Source organism: Rhinopithecus bieti, unplaced genomic scaffold (assembly GCF_001698545.2).
Source record: "Rhinopithecus bieti isolate Rb0 unplaced genomic scaffold, ASM169854v2 scaffold_17174, whole genome shotgun sequence".
Lineage (NCBI taxonomy): Eukaryota > Metazoa > Chordata > Mammalia > Primates > Cercopithecidae > Rhinopithecus > Rhinopithecus bieti.
The window spans coordinates 1861824-1874563 of NW_016808962.1; the positions used below are offsets into that span (position 1 = coordinate 1861824).

Below are 12740 nucleotides of genomic sequence, written 5' to 3' on the forward strand. Positions count from 1 at the left end.
AGGCAACGGGCCGCACGACACGCATCATCGTGAGCACCCGGCTGCTGCGCGGGCACCCGGCGCGCCCGACAGTCAGGAGGCCTTCTGAAGCTACACGGACACGCCCCTACAAGGCGCTAAGCTGTCCCCACCACTACACAAGCAGTTCGTGGCGGCTTCGAGGACCGGCCCTACGGTCTTCTTTGTCTTCAACAGCAGGACAAGCACCCGCCCCCAGAACCGCACACTTGCTGGCCCGCATGTGCAGAGAGGACCCCAACTACTACTCCTACCTGGAGATGGACCTGCAGTGCCGGGACCCCGACGCCAATGCCGCGGCCTTTGGCACCTGCCTGGCAGCCTCCGTGGCCGCGCCTGGCTCTGGCAGGGTGCTGTACGCTGTCTTCAGCAGAGACAGCCGGAGCAGTGGAGGGCCCGGTGCGGGCCTCTGCCTGTTCCCGCTGGACGAAGTGCACGCCAAGATGGAGGCCAACCGCAACGCCTGCTACACAGGCACCTGGGAATCATCCCGTGACATCTTCTACAAGCCCTTCCACGGCGAGATCCTGTGCGGCGGCCACGCGCTGGTACGGGCCTCAGTGTGTTCTTGCGGGGCCCGGACTGCAGGCGTCCGTGTGTGGTTTGCGTGTCCCAGCCTGCTGGGGAGGGTGCACATGAGCAGTGTGGCCGTGGTTCTCGCCAGCGTGGGTGCTCGCGTGGGTGGGTGCTGCATGTCTCAGTGCCATTCACGCCGGCACCAGTCCCAGGCCTGTGTCAGGCACTGGGTCATACAACAGCACGGTGGGGCTCCCTGCCCTGTGGGCCCTGTTCTCGGGGACGTGTGTGGGGCACATGTGCCGAAGGGAAGGGCCTGTCCCAATCCTTGGAGCCCGAGTGGGGTGGGCCCTTCAGAACAGGGGGTCTGCCTGCCGTTGACACGCTGTGGTCCGCAGGGCTCCAGCCAGAGCTTCCCGTGTGGCTCGGAACACCTGCCCTACCCACTGGGCAGCCGCGATGGGCTCAAAGCCACAGCTGTGCTGCAGCGTGGAGGCCTGAACCTGACGGCCGTGACGGTCACCGCCGAGAACAACCACACTGTGGCTTTTCTGGGCACCTCTGACGGCCGCATCCTCAAGGTTTGGCCCAGGCTGGGGCAGGGAGGCTCTGGAGGACCTGTCTGTGCACAAGGCCCCTACCCTCACCAGCCTGCCCTCATGCACACAGGTGTACCTCACCCCAAACGGCACCTCTTCAGAGTACGACTCTATCCTTGTGGAGATAAACAAGAGGGTCAAGCGCGACCTGGTACTGTCTGGAGACCTGGCCAGCCTGTACGCCATGACCCAGGACAAGGTGAGCCAGACGCACTGCGCAGAGCACTCCAGGCCAAGTGTGCCCTTATGACAGGCCTGGGGGCCAGAGGAGGACTGGGTGCTGCAGAGCCAGACCCTTCTCCTTGGGCTGGAAGAGGGGCGGCTGGATGGGTCCCGGGCAGTGTCTCCATCCTGTGTCTCTGGCACTGCCCCGTTTCTGCTACTCCTTCTGTCTGTCCTGTGTGGTCTCAACCAGGTCTCTCCCTCCGGCCCCGCCTGTGTCCCGTCCTGATGGAAGGGACCTGGGTTGGTGTCTGAGGGTTGTTCCTGAGGGTGGATGGCAAGACGGGGTCCCGGCACAGCCTCTGTGAGCTCAGTCAGTGGGGTACGTGGGCCTGGGCCCCAAGCTTGTGGGGGGTTGGTGCAAGAGCCCCTCAGGCTGGGCCTAGGAGTACCCCTCAGAGGGAACCAGTACAGAGGACGGGAGCTGCCCCAGGAGACCCCACAGCCAAGACCTCCCGGCTTCCCTGGGCTCAGCATGGCCAGCAGGCCATGGCCGCACAGAGCCAGAACTGTTTAACAACAAGTCTGAGGTGGCTGAGGCTTTCGAGGCCCCGGGACAAAGCTGGGTCAAGCTGGCGGTCTGGGGACATCCGGGGTCTGCGGAAGGCCCATGTGGCCTCTGCCATGGTCCCACTCTCGGCCCCGCTGCCCCAGGTGTTCCGGTTGCCAGTACAGGAGTGCCTGAGCTACCCGACCTGCACCCAGTGCCGCGACTCGCAGGACCCCTACTGCGGCTGGTGCGTCGTCGAGGGACGGTGAGTGCCTGGGGGGGATCGGGGACACGGCCTGCCTCTGGGATCCGGGTAGGTCATGGCTTGGGTCGGGGGACACACTGCACTGTCCTGGGAGAACAAGACCCCACCCTGGGCTGAGGGAGTCCCAGTGCTGAGGCCGCCCCCTGCGCCTGCAGATGCACCCGGAAAGCCGAGTGTCCGCGGGCTGAGGAGGCCAGCCACTGGCTGTGGAGCCGGAGCAAGTCTTGCGTGGCCATCACCAGCGCCCAGCCGCAGAACATGAGCCGGCGGGCCCAGGGGGAGGTGCGTGGTGGGGCTGGGGTGGGGGTCCTCGGACCCAGGCTCGGCCAGGTGGGGCTCCCCAGGCTAGGAGCTGTTGGGACAGGCAGGGGATGGCCCCACATCTCCCCCGCCTGGGCTCCGGGCACTGAGCCTTCGTGATGGAGCCTGCCCTCCATTGGCCCCCTGTGACCTGGGTGGGTAGGGGTGGGGCTTGTCCCTATCCAGGGTAGACCCAGGCCTTGTCCCAGGAGTTGCTGGGGTGACCACAGAGGGGCCTGTGTTGGAAGATGCGAAGTCAGGTTCTGGAGGCTCCTCTGGGATGTGCGCCCACACACGCAGCGAGGTCGAGTGACGGGCAGGTGGGCAGACAGGACTTGGGGTTCCCGGTGTGAGCTGCAGGGCCCCTCCCTCAGGTGCAGCTGACCGTCAGCCCCCTCCCCGCCCTGAGCAAGGAGGACGAGTTGCTGTGCCTCTTTGGGGAGTCGCCGCCACACCCCGCCCGTGTGGAGGGCGGCACCGTCATCTGCAACTCCCCAAGCAGCATCCCCATCACGCCGCCAGGCCAGGGTGAGGCCCCTTCCCAAGCCCCCAGGTGGCCCTTCTCGGTCACACGGGGCCCTGTGCACGTGGGCTTTTGCCTCTGCTGGCCCCTGGGTGCAAGCTGGGTACAGGCACGCTCTGCGGCCACTCCGGGGGCCCAGCCTGAATGAAGCCTGTGGTGGGGTTGCTGTGCCTGGTGGGGGAGGTTCTGGCCTCCTGGGCTGTCTGCAGCCACGCCCCCAGGCCCGTAACAAAGGTGACTTGTCTTCAGCCTGTTCTCTCATCACGTCCAGAGCAGCATCCGGGTGCCCTGTCCAGCCTGAGACAGTGGGGGCTGTTCCCAGAGGCTGCAGGGCCGCCAGGGCTGTCCGCAGCCACGCCCACCCAGGCCTGTAGTGAGGGTGACTTGTCTTCAGCCTGCTCCCTCATCACGTCCAGAGCAGCATCTGGGTGCCAGGTGCCAGGCCCCGTCGTCTGGGCAGATGCCCCTCACCCCTCCCTGCCGTATCCAGCCCAGCCTGAGAGAGCAGGGCGGTTCCCAGAGGCTGCAGGGCCTCATGTGGGCCAGGGCAGGCGTCACGCCCATATCCCGAGTTTTGGGGGCAGTGGGGCCATGCAGTGACGTGGGCAGGGACCTGGCAGGTCCTACCCAGACTCCAAGGAGCCGCTGCCCTCACTGCCTGCGGGAACAGAGGGTATGAAACTAACCCGGCCCTGGGGAGGAAGGCAGGCCCCGCGCTGGGCCCGACACCCGAACCGAGATCTGATAGCAGGTGGCAGGCCCAGCCCAGCATGAACGGGCGTCCTGGCAGGCGCCACCTGAAGACCAGGCGTCTCCACCTGGGCCCCAGGAGTCAGCCCCGGGGGAGGCTCAGCCTGGCCCTCAGCCCTGTGGCCGCCACCTTGATGCCGTCCCCTCTGTCGTTTGCAGACCACGTGGCCGTGACGATCCAGCTCCTCCTCAGACGAGACAATATCTTCCTCACTTCCTACGAGTACCCCTTCTACGACTGCCGCCAGGCCATGAGCCTGGAGGAGAACCTGCCGTGAGTGTCTCATGCCCCTCGACCCCGCCCCACCCGCCCACCCAGCCCTGCTTACGACCCTCTCTGGACACAGGTGCATCTCCTGCGTGAGCAACCGCTGGACCTGCCAGTGGGACCTGCGCTACCATGAGTGCCGGGAGGCCTCGCCCAACCCCGAGGACGGCATCGTCCGTGCCCACATGGTGAGGGGCCTCGGGGACATGGTGAGGGGCTTCAGGGCCTCGGGGGACTGTTCAGGGCACGGCTGCTCTGCTGTGCCCCGGCAGCACCTGACCAGCCTTGCTCTCCCAGGAGGACAGCTGTCCCCAGTTCCTGGAACCCAGCCCCCTGGTGATCCCCATGAACCACGAGACAGATGTGACCTTCCAGGGCAAGAACCTGGACACTGTGAAGGTGTGGAGGGAGGGGTGCTGGTCGGCGACAGGCTAAGGTGCAGAGGGAGGGGTGCCGGGCGGTGACAGGCTAAGATGCGGAGGGAGGCTGCGGCAGGCCGGTGCTGATGGGTGTGTGGGAGCCTGAGCTCCACCCGTGCTCCCCAACTCGGGACCCCGCCATGAGATAGAGGGCATAGGATATATCGGGGACAGAGGCCAGGAGGGAGCATGCGGGGGCCTTTGGATGGGACTGAGCAGAGGCGGTGGAGGAGGCAGGCGTGCCCCTCCCGAGGAGGGAACTGTGGGGGCCACGATGCCGGGTGGGCCGGGCGATGCCCTCAGGTGGATGAGTGGTGGAGGTGACCAGGGGACACCCACACAGGACGTTCAGAGGCTTCTGCAGACACAGGTGTTCGGACTTCGGAGTGGCGGAGGGGTCAGCTGGCGTGGGAGAGTCTGAGGGACAGGCACGTGTGGGGTGAGGAGAGGGCTCACACTGTAGGCACTGAGGAGGGACTGCGGGGGTTCTGGGAGGAGGGCCAGGGTGCCAGAGCCGCCTGTCCAGGGTCCTGACGGGTTGGTCTGCAGGGTTCTTCCCTGCACGTGGGCAGTGACTTGCTCAAGTTCATGGAGCCGGTGAGCATGCAGGAATCCGGGACCTTCGTTTTTCGGACCCCAAAGGTACGGCTCCAGGGCAGGCCGGCTCAGTTGCTGGACCCTAGGGTCCAGAGTGGGGTGGCGGGCTACCTCCAGGACTGTGAGGGGAGGGGCAGCAGGGAGACCCCCGGGACCAGAGCCCAGCCAGGGGCTTGCCGTGCCCTATGCTGCTGGAGAAGCCCCCTCTGCCCTCTGCCTCCCTGGGGACAGAGTGGCGCAGAGCAGTGTCTGTGGGGTTCCCCAAGTTCCGACACCTTAAGGCCTCCCCTGCTGCCCTTGGCTGCGAAGGGACCCGGTGGCCACAGGGTGGTTGCCCTTGTGACCCCTGACCCGCGCCCCTCTGTGGGGGCAGGAAGTGCAGTGTGCCCCTGCATGTTCCCCAGCTGTCCCACGATGCCAACGAGACGCTGCCTCTGCATCTCTACGTCAAGTCTTACGGCAAGAATATCGACAGCAAGCTCCATGGTGGGGGCCACGGGCGGGTGCAGTGGGGGGGGACAGGTGGGCACAGTGGGGAGCAGGTGGGGGCCGGGCAGGCACGGGGTGACCGCTGACGGCAGCTCTCCCCGCAGTGACCCTCTACAACTGCTCCTTTGGCCGCAGCGACTGCAGCCTGTGCCGGGCCGCTAACCCTGACTACAGGTGTGCGTGGTGCGGGGGCCAGAGCAGGTGCGTGTATGAGGCCCTGTGCAACGCCACCTCCGAGTGCCCGCCGCCCGTCATCACCAGGGTGAGCCCTTCGAAGCCTGGCCCACACCCTTCCACGCCCCTGGCCTGAGCCCCTCCCTGCTCACCCGGCTCTGCGGTTTCAGATCCAGCCTGAGACAGGCCCCCTCGGTGGCGGCATCCGCATCACCATCCTGGGGTCCAATTTGGGTGTCCGAGCAGAGGACATCCAGAAGATCTCCGTGGCTGGCCGGAACTGCGCCTTTCAGCCAGAACGTTACTCGGTGTCCACCCGGTGAGTGGACGGCCCTGGCCTGGGCCCTGTCAGCCGTGTCAGTACCCACGCTGGGGTTCCGGGTGACGGGGTGGTTGGAGAGGCTGCGGGGGTGAGGGTGTCAGAGTAGGGGGTGGGTCGGGGAGGGCCTGGGCCACCCTGCCTGTCGTCCGCCAGGATCGTGTGTGTGATTGAGGCTGCAGAGGCGCCTTTCACTGGGGGTGTCGAGGTGGACGTCTTCGGGAAACTCGGCCATTCGCCTCCCAACGTCCAGTTCACCTTCCAAGTAAGCACCTGGCCTCGGGGACCTGCCGAACCCAGGAGGAGGGCTCTGCCCGCCACCTTCCCACGACAGTTACCATCCAGCCCAGGGCTAAGGGCGTTCTGTGCCCTGTCCTCACCTGAGTACCCCTGCGGCTCTTTCAGCAGCCCCAGCCTCTCAGTGTGGAGCCGCAGCAGGGACCGCAGGCAGGTGGCACCACACTGACCATCCATGGCACCTACCTGGACACGGGCTCCCAGGAGGACGTGCGGGTGACCCTCAACGGCATCCCGTGTAAAGTGTGGGTGTCACCGCCAAGCTGCTGATTCTGGTTGGCCCTGGCCCTGGGTATGGAGGGGGGCACTTACTGACACCTGAGTGGCCCTGAGGGGACGGCGGGGCCTGGTCGGGCTGGGGGGGTCCCGGGGGAGGGGCTGATGCCGACTAGCACCCTCCCTCCCCAGGACGAAATTTGGGGCGCAGCTCCAGTGTGTCACAGGCCCCCAGGCGACCCGGGGCCAGATGCCCCTGGAGGTTTCCTATGGGGGCACCTCGGTGCCCAGCCCCGAAATCTTCTTCACCTACCGTGAAAACCCCGTACTGCGAGCCTTCGAGCCACTGCGAAGCTTTGCCAGGTGAGGCTGGTGCCCCCTGCCCCACCCCACTCTGCTGCCCACACCTAGCTGCCTCCTCAGTGCCCTTGGCTGACTGTGCTGAAAGGAATGTGGTGGGGCTGGTCTGTGCAGCGGGAGGAAGCCTCTGGAAAACCCCACTGCACCCCAGATCCACTTCCTCCTAGAAACCCAGACGGGCACACCACCAGGCTCCATGCTCACCAGGCACTGCGTGCCCCCCGCCCACGGTGGCACAGTCCCGCGCTCAGCACGGCCTACCGTGTTGCCCCTTTGCCCACCCAGACCCACACATGCACCTGGAAGCCCTGTGTGAGCAGAGCCAGGGTGGGTGGGGACGGGAGGGCGGAGCCTGCGGGGACCACCCTTGCCAGCTGAGCCCACCGCGGCACTGCCCTCCCCAGTGGTGGCCGCAGCATCAACGTCACGGGCCAGGGCTTCAGCCTGATCCAGAGGTTTGCCATGGTGGTCATCGCGGAGCCCCTGCAGTCCTGGCAGCCGCCGCGGGAGGCTGGATCCCTGCAGCCTGTGACGGTCAGTCCTGGTGTGGGCTCCGCTCTGGCACCGGCCAGTGGGATTGTGCCAGGAAGGGCGGGGTCGTCACCCGGGGGCTGACGGCTGCGACTTGCCTGCAGGTGGTGGGCATGGACTACGTGTTCCACAACGACACCAAGGTTGTCTTCTTGTCCCCGGCTGTCCCCGAGGAGCCAGAGGCCTACAACCTCACGGTGCTGATTGAGATGGACGGGCACCGTGCCCTGCTCAGGACGGAGGCCGGGGCCTTCGAGTACGTGCCTGACCCCACCTTTGAGAACTTCACAGGTGGTGTCAAGAAGCAGGTCAACAAGCTCATCCACGCCCGGGTGAGGATGGTGCAGCCCCGGGGCTCTGGGTCCCGCTTGGGTCTGGGCTCAGAGCTGGTCCACGCGTCCCTAGTTCCCTCCTGCTCACCCTGGTCGCTGCCCCCTCCCCAGGGCACCAATCTGAACAAGGCGATGACGCTGCAGGAGGCCGAGGCCTTTGTGGGTGCCGAGCGCTGCACCATGAAGACGCTGACGGAGACCGACCTGTACTGCGAGCCCCCGGAGGTGCAGCCCCCGCCCAAGCGGCGGCAGAAACGAGACACCACACACAACCTGCCTGAGTTCATTGTGCGTGCACGGGGACGGGCGGGAGGTGCCCCCACGGGACCGCGCTGAACCTGGCCCCCCACGCAGGTGAAGTTCGGCTCTCGTGAGTGGGTGTTGGGCCGCGTGGAGTACGACACACGGGTGAGCGATGTGCCACTCAGCCTCATCTTGCCGCTGGTCATCGTGCCCATGGTGGTTGTCATCGCAGTGTCTGTCTACTGCTACTGGTGAGCCCGCCCCGCGGCTGTGCCAACACCCCCAGCCCTGGGCCCTCCCGCCTCGGCCCCTCTGGCCTCACCCGCCGCCCTGCACAGGCAGGCGTGTAGATCCACCTCCTCATCCGGGCAGCTGAGCAGTCGGCCCGGCAGGACCCAGGAGCCTCCCTGTGCCCCGCAGGAGGAAGAGCCAGCAGGCCGAACGAGAGTATGAGAAGATCAAGTCCCAGCTGGAGGGCTTGGAGGAGAGTGTGCGGGACCGCTGCAAGAAGGAATTCACGGGTAGGGACCGCTCGGGGGCGGCCGCTGCGGCGGGAATGCTGTGTGTGGTGTGGGGATCAGGGCCCCAGGTGGCCAGGGACGTCTCACGCCAGCCTCCCCCTAGACCTGATGATCGAGATGGAGGACCAGACCAACGATGTGCACGAGGCTGGCATCCCCGTGCTGGACTACAAGACCTACACCGACCGCGTCTTCTTCCTGCCCTCCAAGGACGGCGACAAGGACGTGATGATCACTGGCAAGCTGGACATCCCCGAGCCGCGGCGGCCGGTGGTGGAGCAGGCCCTCTACCAGTTCTCCAACCTGCTGAACAGCAAGTCCTTCCTCATCAACGTGAGCCGGGTGGCTGGCGGGCGGGAGGGCGCACAGGCGGCGCTGGGCAGGCTCTGACCGCCGGCCCCCACAGTTCATCCACACCCTGGAGAACCAGCGGGAGTTCTCGGCCCGCGCCAAGGTCTACTTCGCGTCCCTCCTGACGGTGGCGCTGCATGGGAAGCTGGAGTACTACACAGACATAATGCGCACGCTCTTCCTGGAGCTCCTGGAGCAGTATGTGGTGGCCAAGAACCCCAAGCTGATGCTGCGCAGGTGCACATGGGCGGGACGTCCCACAGGCGGGGCAACCACAGGGGCTCTGGGGCTGGTGGTGGGTGGCACAGAGGCCTGTTGGGCACCCAGAAGCCGGCAGGTTCCAGCCAGCAGTGGTGGTGGGGGGCAGCCTAGGGGTGATGTCCCTGGCAGCAAACACAAAGGCAGACTCTAGCCCTTCCTGTCCAGCGGTTTCAGCTGGTCACAGTGTAAGCCCTCTGCAGAACAGGAGGAAGGTGGCAGACTTCCCATAAGGGCTGGTGCTGCCACCAGGCAGTCCTCACTGCAGGCCACACCCAGGCCTGGACGGGCGACGCTGGTGCAAGGGTGGCCGGGTGCTTGGAGGAGTCAGTTGGGCCTCAGAAATACTACGGGGTCTCTTGCTACAAGGCCTCCTTGCACCCCCAGGTCTGAGACTGTGGTGGAGAGGATGCTGTCCAACTGGATGTCCATCTGCTTGTACCAGTATCTCAAGGTGGGTTACAGTGCAGCCTGGTTGGGGGTTGAGGGGTGAGGCAGACTGCTGCCGTTCCTCCAGTGTCCCCCCTATCTGTACAGCACCTTGAGGTGGGGCCTGCCTGGACAGGTTTGCTTCCTGCCCCTGACATGGTCAACCCTGTCCATGCCTCTGGCCAGGGCTCCGGGGGCCCTTCCAGGCCCCAAGTCCCCTGACCTCCCAGCCTCCCCTCCGTGTTACTCCAGGACAGTGCCGGCGAGCCCCTGTACAAGCTCTTCAAGGCCATCAAACATCAGGTGGAAAAGGGCCCGGTGGATGCGGTACAGAAGAAGGCCAAGTACACTCTCAACGACACGGGGCTGCTGGGGGACGATGTGGAGTATGCGCCCCTGGTGAGCTTCTGGGGTGGGGGCCGCCATGGGCGCCTCGGATCTGGGCTAAGGAGCTTGGGCATCCCCTGGCCACAGACGGGACCCACAGGCTAGAGGCCGTCCACCTCCTCTGTGGATTCGAGTTACAGCCTGCTCTTCCTCCGGCTCAGGGAGGGGTCTGGGTGCTGGTGGCTGTGGGCTCTGGAGGCTCTTAAGTGTGCGGCCCTCCGTCAGCTCTTCCTGGGCACCCCCACCTCCTGGAGGCCATACGAGGGGCCTGGCACACCAGGTGTGTCCAGGGTTCCGTACACACGTGACCGGTGGGTGTGGCAGGAGCCTGTGCACGTGTGAGACGTGTATTCCGTGTCTGTGCATGTGCTTCCGTGAGCTTGTATGTCAGCCTGAGTGAGCGGTTCTGAGCTGTCCCCCATCTTTCTGTTCTGCTGAGCCAGAGCAGGCAGGGGAAGGGCAGAGTGTGGTCATCTGGGAAGCCTCGGGGGTTCGGAGCCTGCCGGCGGAGGCCTGCTGTCCGAGGGTGCCGCTGTGGTGGGCAAAGCTGGTGGGGTGGACAGTGGTTCCTACGTGGTGCTGGTGAGAGCAGGGCCTCCCCGTCGGACTTCATCCCGGATGTCTCGGCAGACGGTGAGCGTGATCGTGCAGGACGAGGGAGTTGATGCCATCCCGGTGAAGGTCCTCAACTGTGACACCATCTCCCAGGTCAAGGAGAAGATCATTGACCAGGTGTACCGCGGGCAGCCCTGCTCCTGCTGGCCCAGGCCAGATAGCGTGGTCCTGGGTGAGTGCCGGCCCCTGCCCGTCTGCACACAGGCGCCCATGTGCCTGGCCCGTGTCCTGGGGCAGGATCCTGCCTGGCCAGGTTTCTCATGTGGGAGTGGTGGGCAGTGGGAGGAACCTCGGTGGCCAGGGCCCAAGCTGGGCTGTCTCTTCCCAGAGTGGCGTCCGGGCTCCACAGCCCAGATCCTGTCGGACCTGGACCTGACGTCACAGCGGGAGGGCCGGTGGAAGCGTGTCAACACCCTCATGCACTACAACGTGAGCGTCTGGGCCGGGGCGGGCGAGAACTGGGCACCCTGGGGGCGCAGCCCACTCTCACCACCGTGTTCCCCAGGTCCGGGACGGAGCCACCCTCATCCTTTCCAAGGTGGGGGTCTCCCAGCAGCCAGAGGACAGCCAGCAGGACCTGCCTGGGGAGCGTGAGTCCCTCCCTCTTGCCCATTTCCTTTCAGCCCCGGGTGGTCAGCGTGGACCACGTCCGTCCTGGAGACATGTACCCCCACCCATCCCGCCACCACTGCTCCCCATGGGACTCATGCCCCAGACCTGGGTGGGGGTCCCTCAGTGCCTGCTCCCCACAGGCCATGCCCTCCTGGAGGAGGAGAACCGGGTGTGGCACCTGGTGCGGCCGACTGACGAGGTAGATGAGGGCAAGTCCAAGCGAGGCAGTGTGAAGGAGAAGGAGCGGACGAAGGCCATCACTGAGATCTACCTGACGCGGCTGCTCTCGGTCAAGGTGGGCCCCCGTGGGTGTGTGGGTTGGCACCAGGAGCTGTGACCACAGCGCCACGCTGAGACCCTCCCCCCAGAAGACGCGCCCACGGCACCACACTGAGACCCTCCCCCCAGGAGCCGGGCCCACGGCGCCACGCTGAGACCCTCCCCCCAGGAGCCGCGCCCACGGCACCACGCTAAGACCCTCCCCCCAGGGGCCGCGCCCACGGCGCCACGCTGAGACCCTACTCCCAGGAGCCAGGCCCACGGCGCCACGCTGAGACCCTCCCCCCCACAGGGCACACTGCAGCAGTTTGTGGACAACTTCTTCCAGAGCGTGCTGGCACCCGGGCACGCGGTGCCACCTGCAGTCAAGTACTTCTTCGACTTCCTGGACGAGCAGGCGGAGAAGCACAACATCCAGGATGAGGACACCATCCACATCTGGAAGACGAACAGGTGAGGCTCCGCACCCACCCCACAGCCGAGTCTGGCTCCACTTCTCACTCTTGGGAGGCTCCGCACCCACCCAGGCCCAGCCCCGCTCTCATTCCCGCTGCTCTGCCTCAGCTTACCGCTCCGGTTCTGGGTGAACATCCTCAAGAACCCCCACTTCATCTTCGACGTGCACGTCCACGAGGTGGTGGACGCCTCGCTGTCAGTCATCGCCCAGACCTTCATGGATGCCTGCACGCGCACGGAGCATAAGCTGAGCCGCGTGAGTGGGGTGGGGACAGGGTGGGGACAGGTCGGGGCAGGGAGGCCTGGGTCTGCCCCAGGAGCATCTTGTGAGCTGGGAGCTTGTCTGGGGTGTGGATTTGCACATCTTGGGCTGGAGCCCTTGATGAGGCGGTGGCGCGTGGCCGAGGCTGGGGGCACAGATGCCCAGCAGAGCCTGGGAGATCCCGAGACCACTTGCCCTCTCACCACAGTACACAAGCAGAGAAATGAGTTTTACTACAGATCGCAAAATAAGTAGTAGTTTTGGTTTGTTTTTTATTTTGAAACAGTTTTGCTCTGTTGTCTAGGCTGGAGTGCAGTGGCGTGATCTTGGCTCACTGCAACCTCCACCTCCTGGGTTCAAGCAATTCTCCCGCTGCAGCCTCCCAAGTAGCTGGGATTACGGGTGCCCGCCACCACGCCCGGCTAATTTTTGTTTTTGTTTTTTTTTTTTTTTTGAGACGGAGTCTTGCTCTGTCGCCCGGGCTGGAGTGCAGTGGCCGGTTCTCAGCTCACTGCAAGCTCCGCCTCCTGGGTTTATGCCATTCTCCTGCCTCAGCCTCCGAGTAGCTGGGACTACAGGCGCCCGCCACCTCGCCCGGCTAGTTTTTTTTTTTGTATTTTTTAGTAGAGACGGGGTTTCACC

At 65.4% G+C, this 12740-nt stretch overlaps 1 protein-coding gene across 1 annotated transcript in view; it reads left to right on the forward strand.

Moving 5' to 3' along the window:
- The first annotated feature begins 82 nt into the window (after positions 1-82).
- The window catches only part of LOC108539420 (plexin-B2), a 15212-nt gene continuing 2554 nt past the window's right edge, over positions 83-12740 (forward strand). The window contains exons 1-31 of the mRNA XM_017888109.1: positions 83-566; positions 933-1115; positions 1204-1332; positions 2010-2110; positions 2266-2392; positions 2785-2938; positions 3843-3957; positions 4031-4139; positions 4249-4350; positions 4920-5012; positions 5372-5453; positions 5561-5718; positions 5801-5949; positions 6106-6214; positions 6355-6491; positions 6655-6825; positions 7227-7356; positions 7458-7685; positions 7797-7973; positions 8040-8179; positions 8349-8449; positions 8553-8782; positions 8856-9037; positions 9446-9512; positions 9740-9886; positions 10505-10661; positions 10818-10918; positions 10995-11079; positions 11242-11396; positions 11673-11833; positions 11945-12092. Of these exons, the coding sequence (XP_017743598.1) occupies positions 240-566; positions 933-1115; positions 1204-1332; positions 2010-2110; positions 2266-2392; positions 2785-2938; positions 3843-3957; positions 4031-4139; positions 4249-4350; positions 4920-5012; positions 5372-5453; positions 5561-5718; positions 5801-5949; positions 6106-6214; positions 6355-6491; positions 6655-6825; positions 7227-7356; positions 7458-7685; positions 7797-7973; positions 8040-8179; positions 8349-8449; positions 8553-8782; positions 8856-9037; positions 9446-9512; positions 9740-9886; positions 10505-10661; positions 10818-10918; positions 10995-11079; positions 11242-11396; positions 11673-11833; positions 11945-12092 (4455 nt within the window). The 5' untranslated portion in view covers positions 83-239. The remainder of the gene's footprint in view (positions 567-932; positions 1116-1203; positions 1333-2009; positions 2111-2265; positions 2393-2784; positions 2939-3842; positions 3958-4030; positions 4140-4248; positions 4351-4919; positions 5013-5371; positions 5454-5560; positions 5719-5800; positions 5950-6105; positions 6215-6354; positions 6492-6654; positions 6826-7226; positions 7357-7457; positions 7686-7796; positions 7974-8039; positions 8180-8348; positions 8450-8552; positions 8783-8855; positions 9038-9445; positions 9513-9739; positions 9887-10504; positions 10662-10817; positions 10919-10994; positions 11080-11241; positions 11397-11672; positions 11834-11944; positions 12093-12740) is intronic.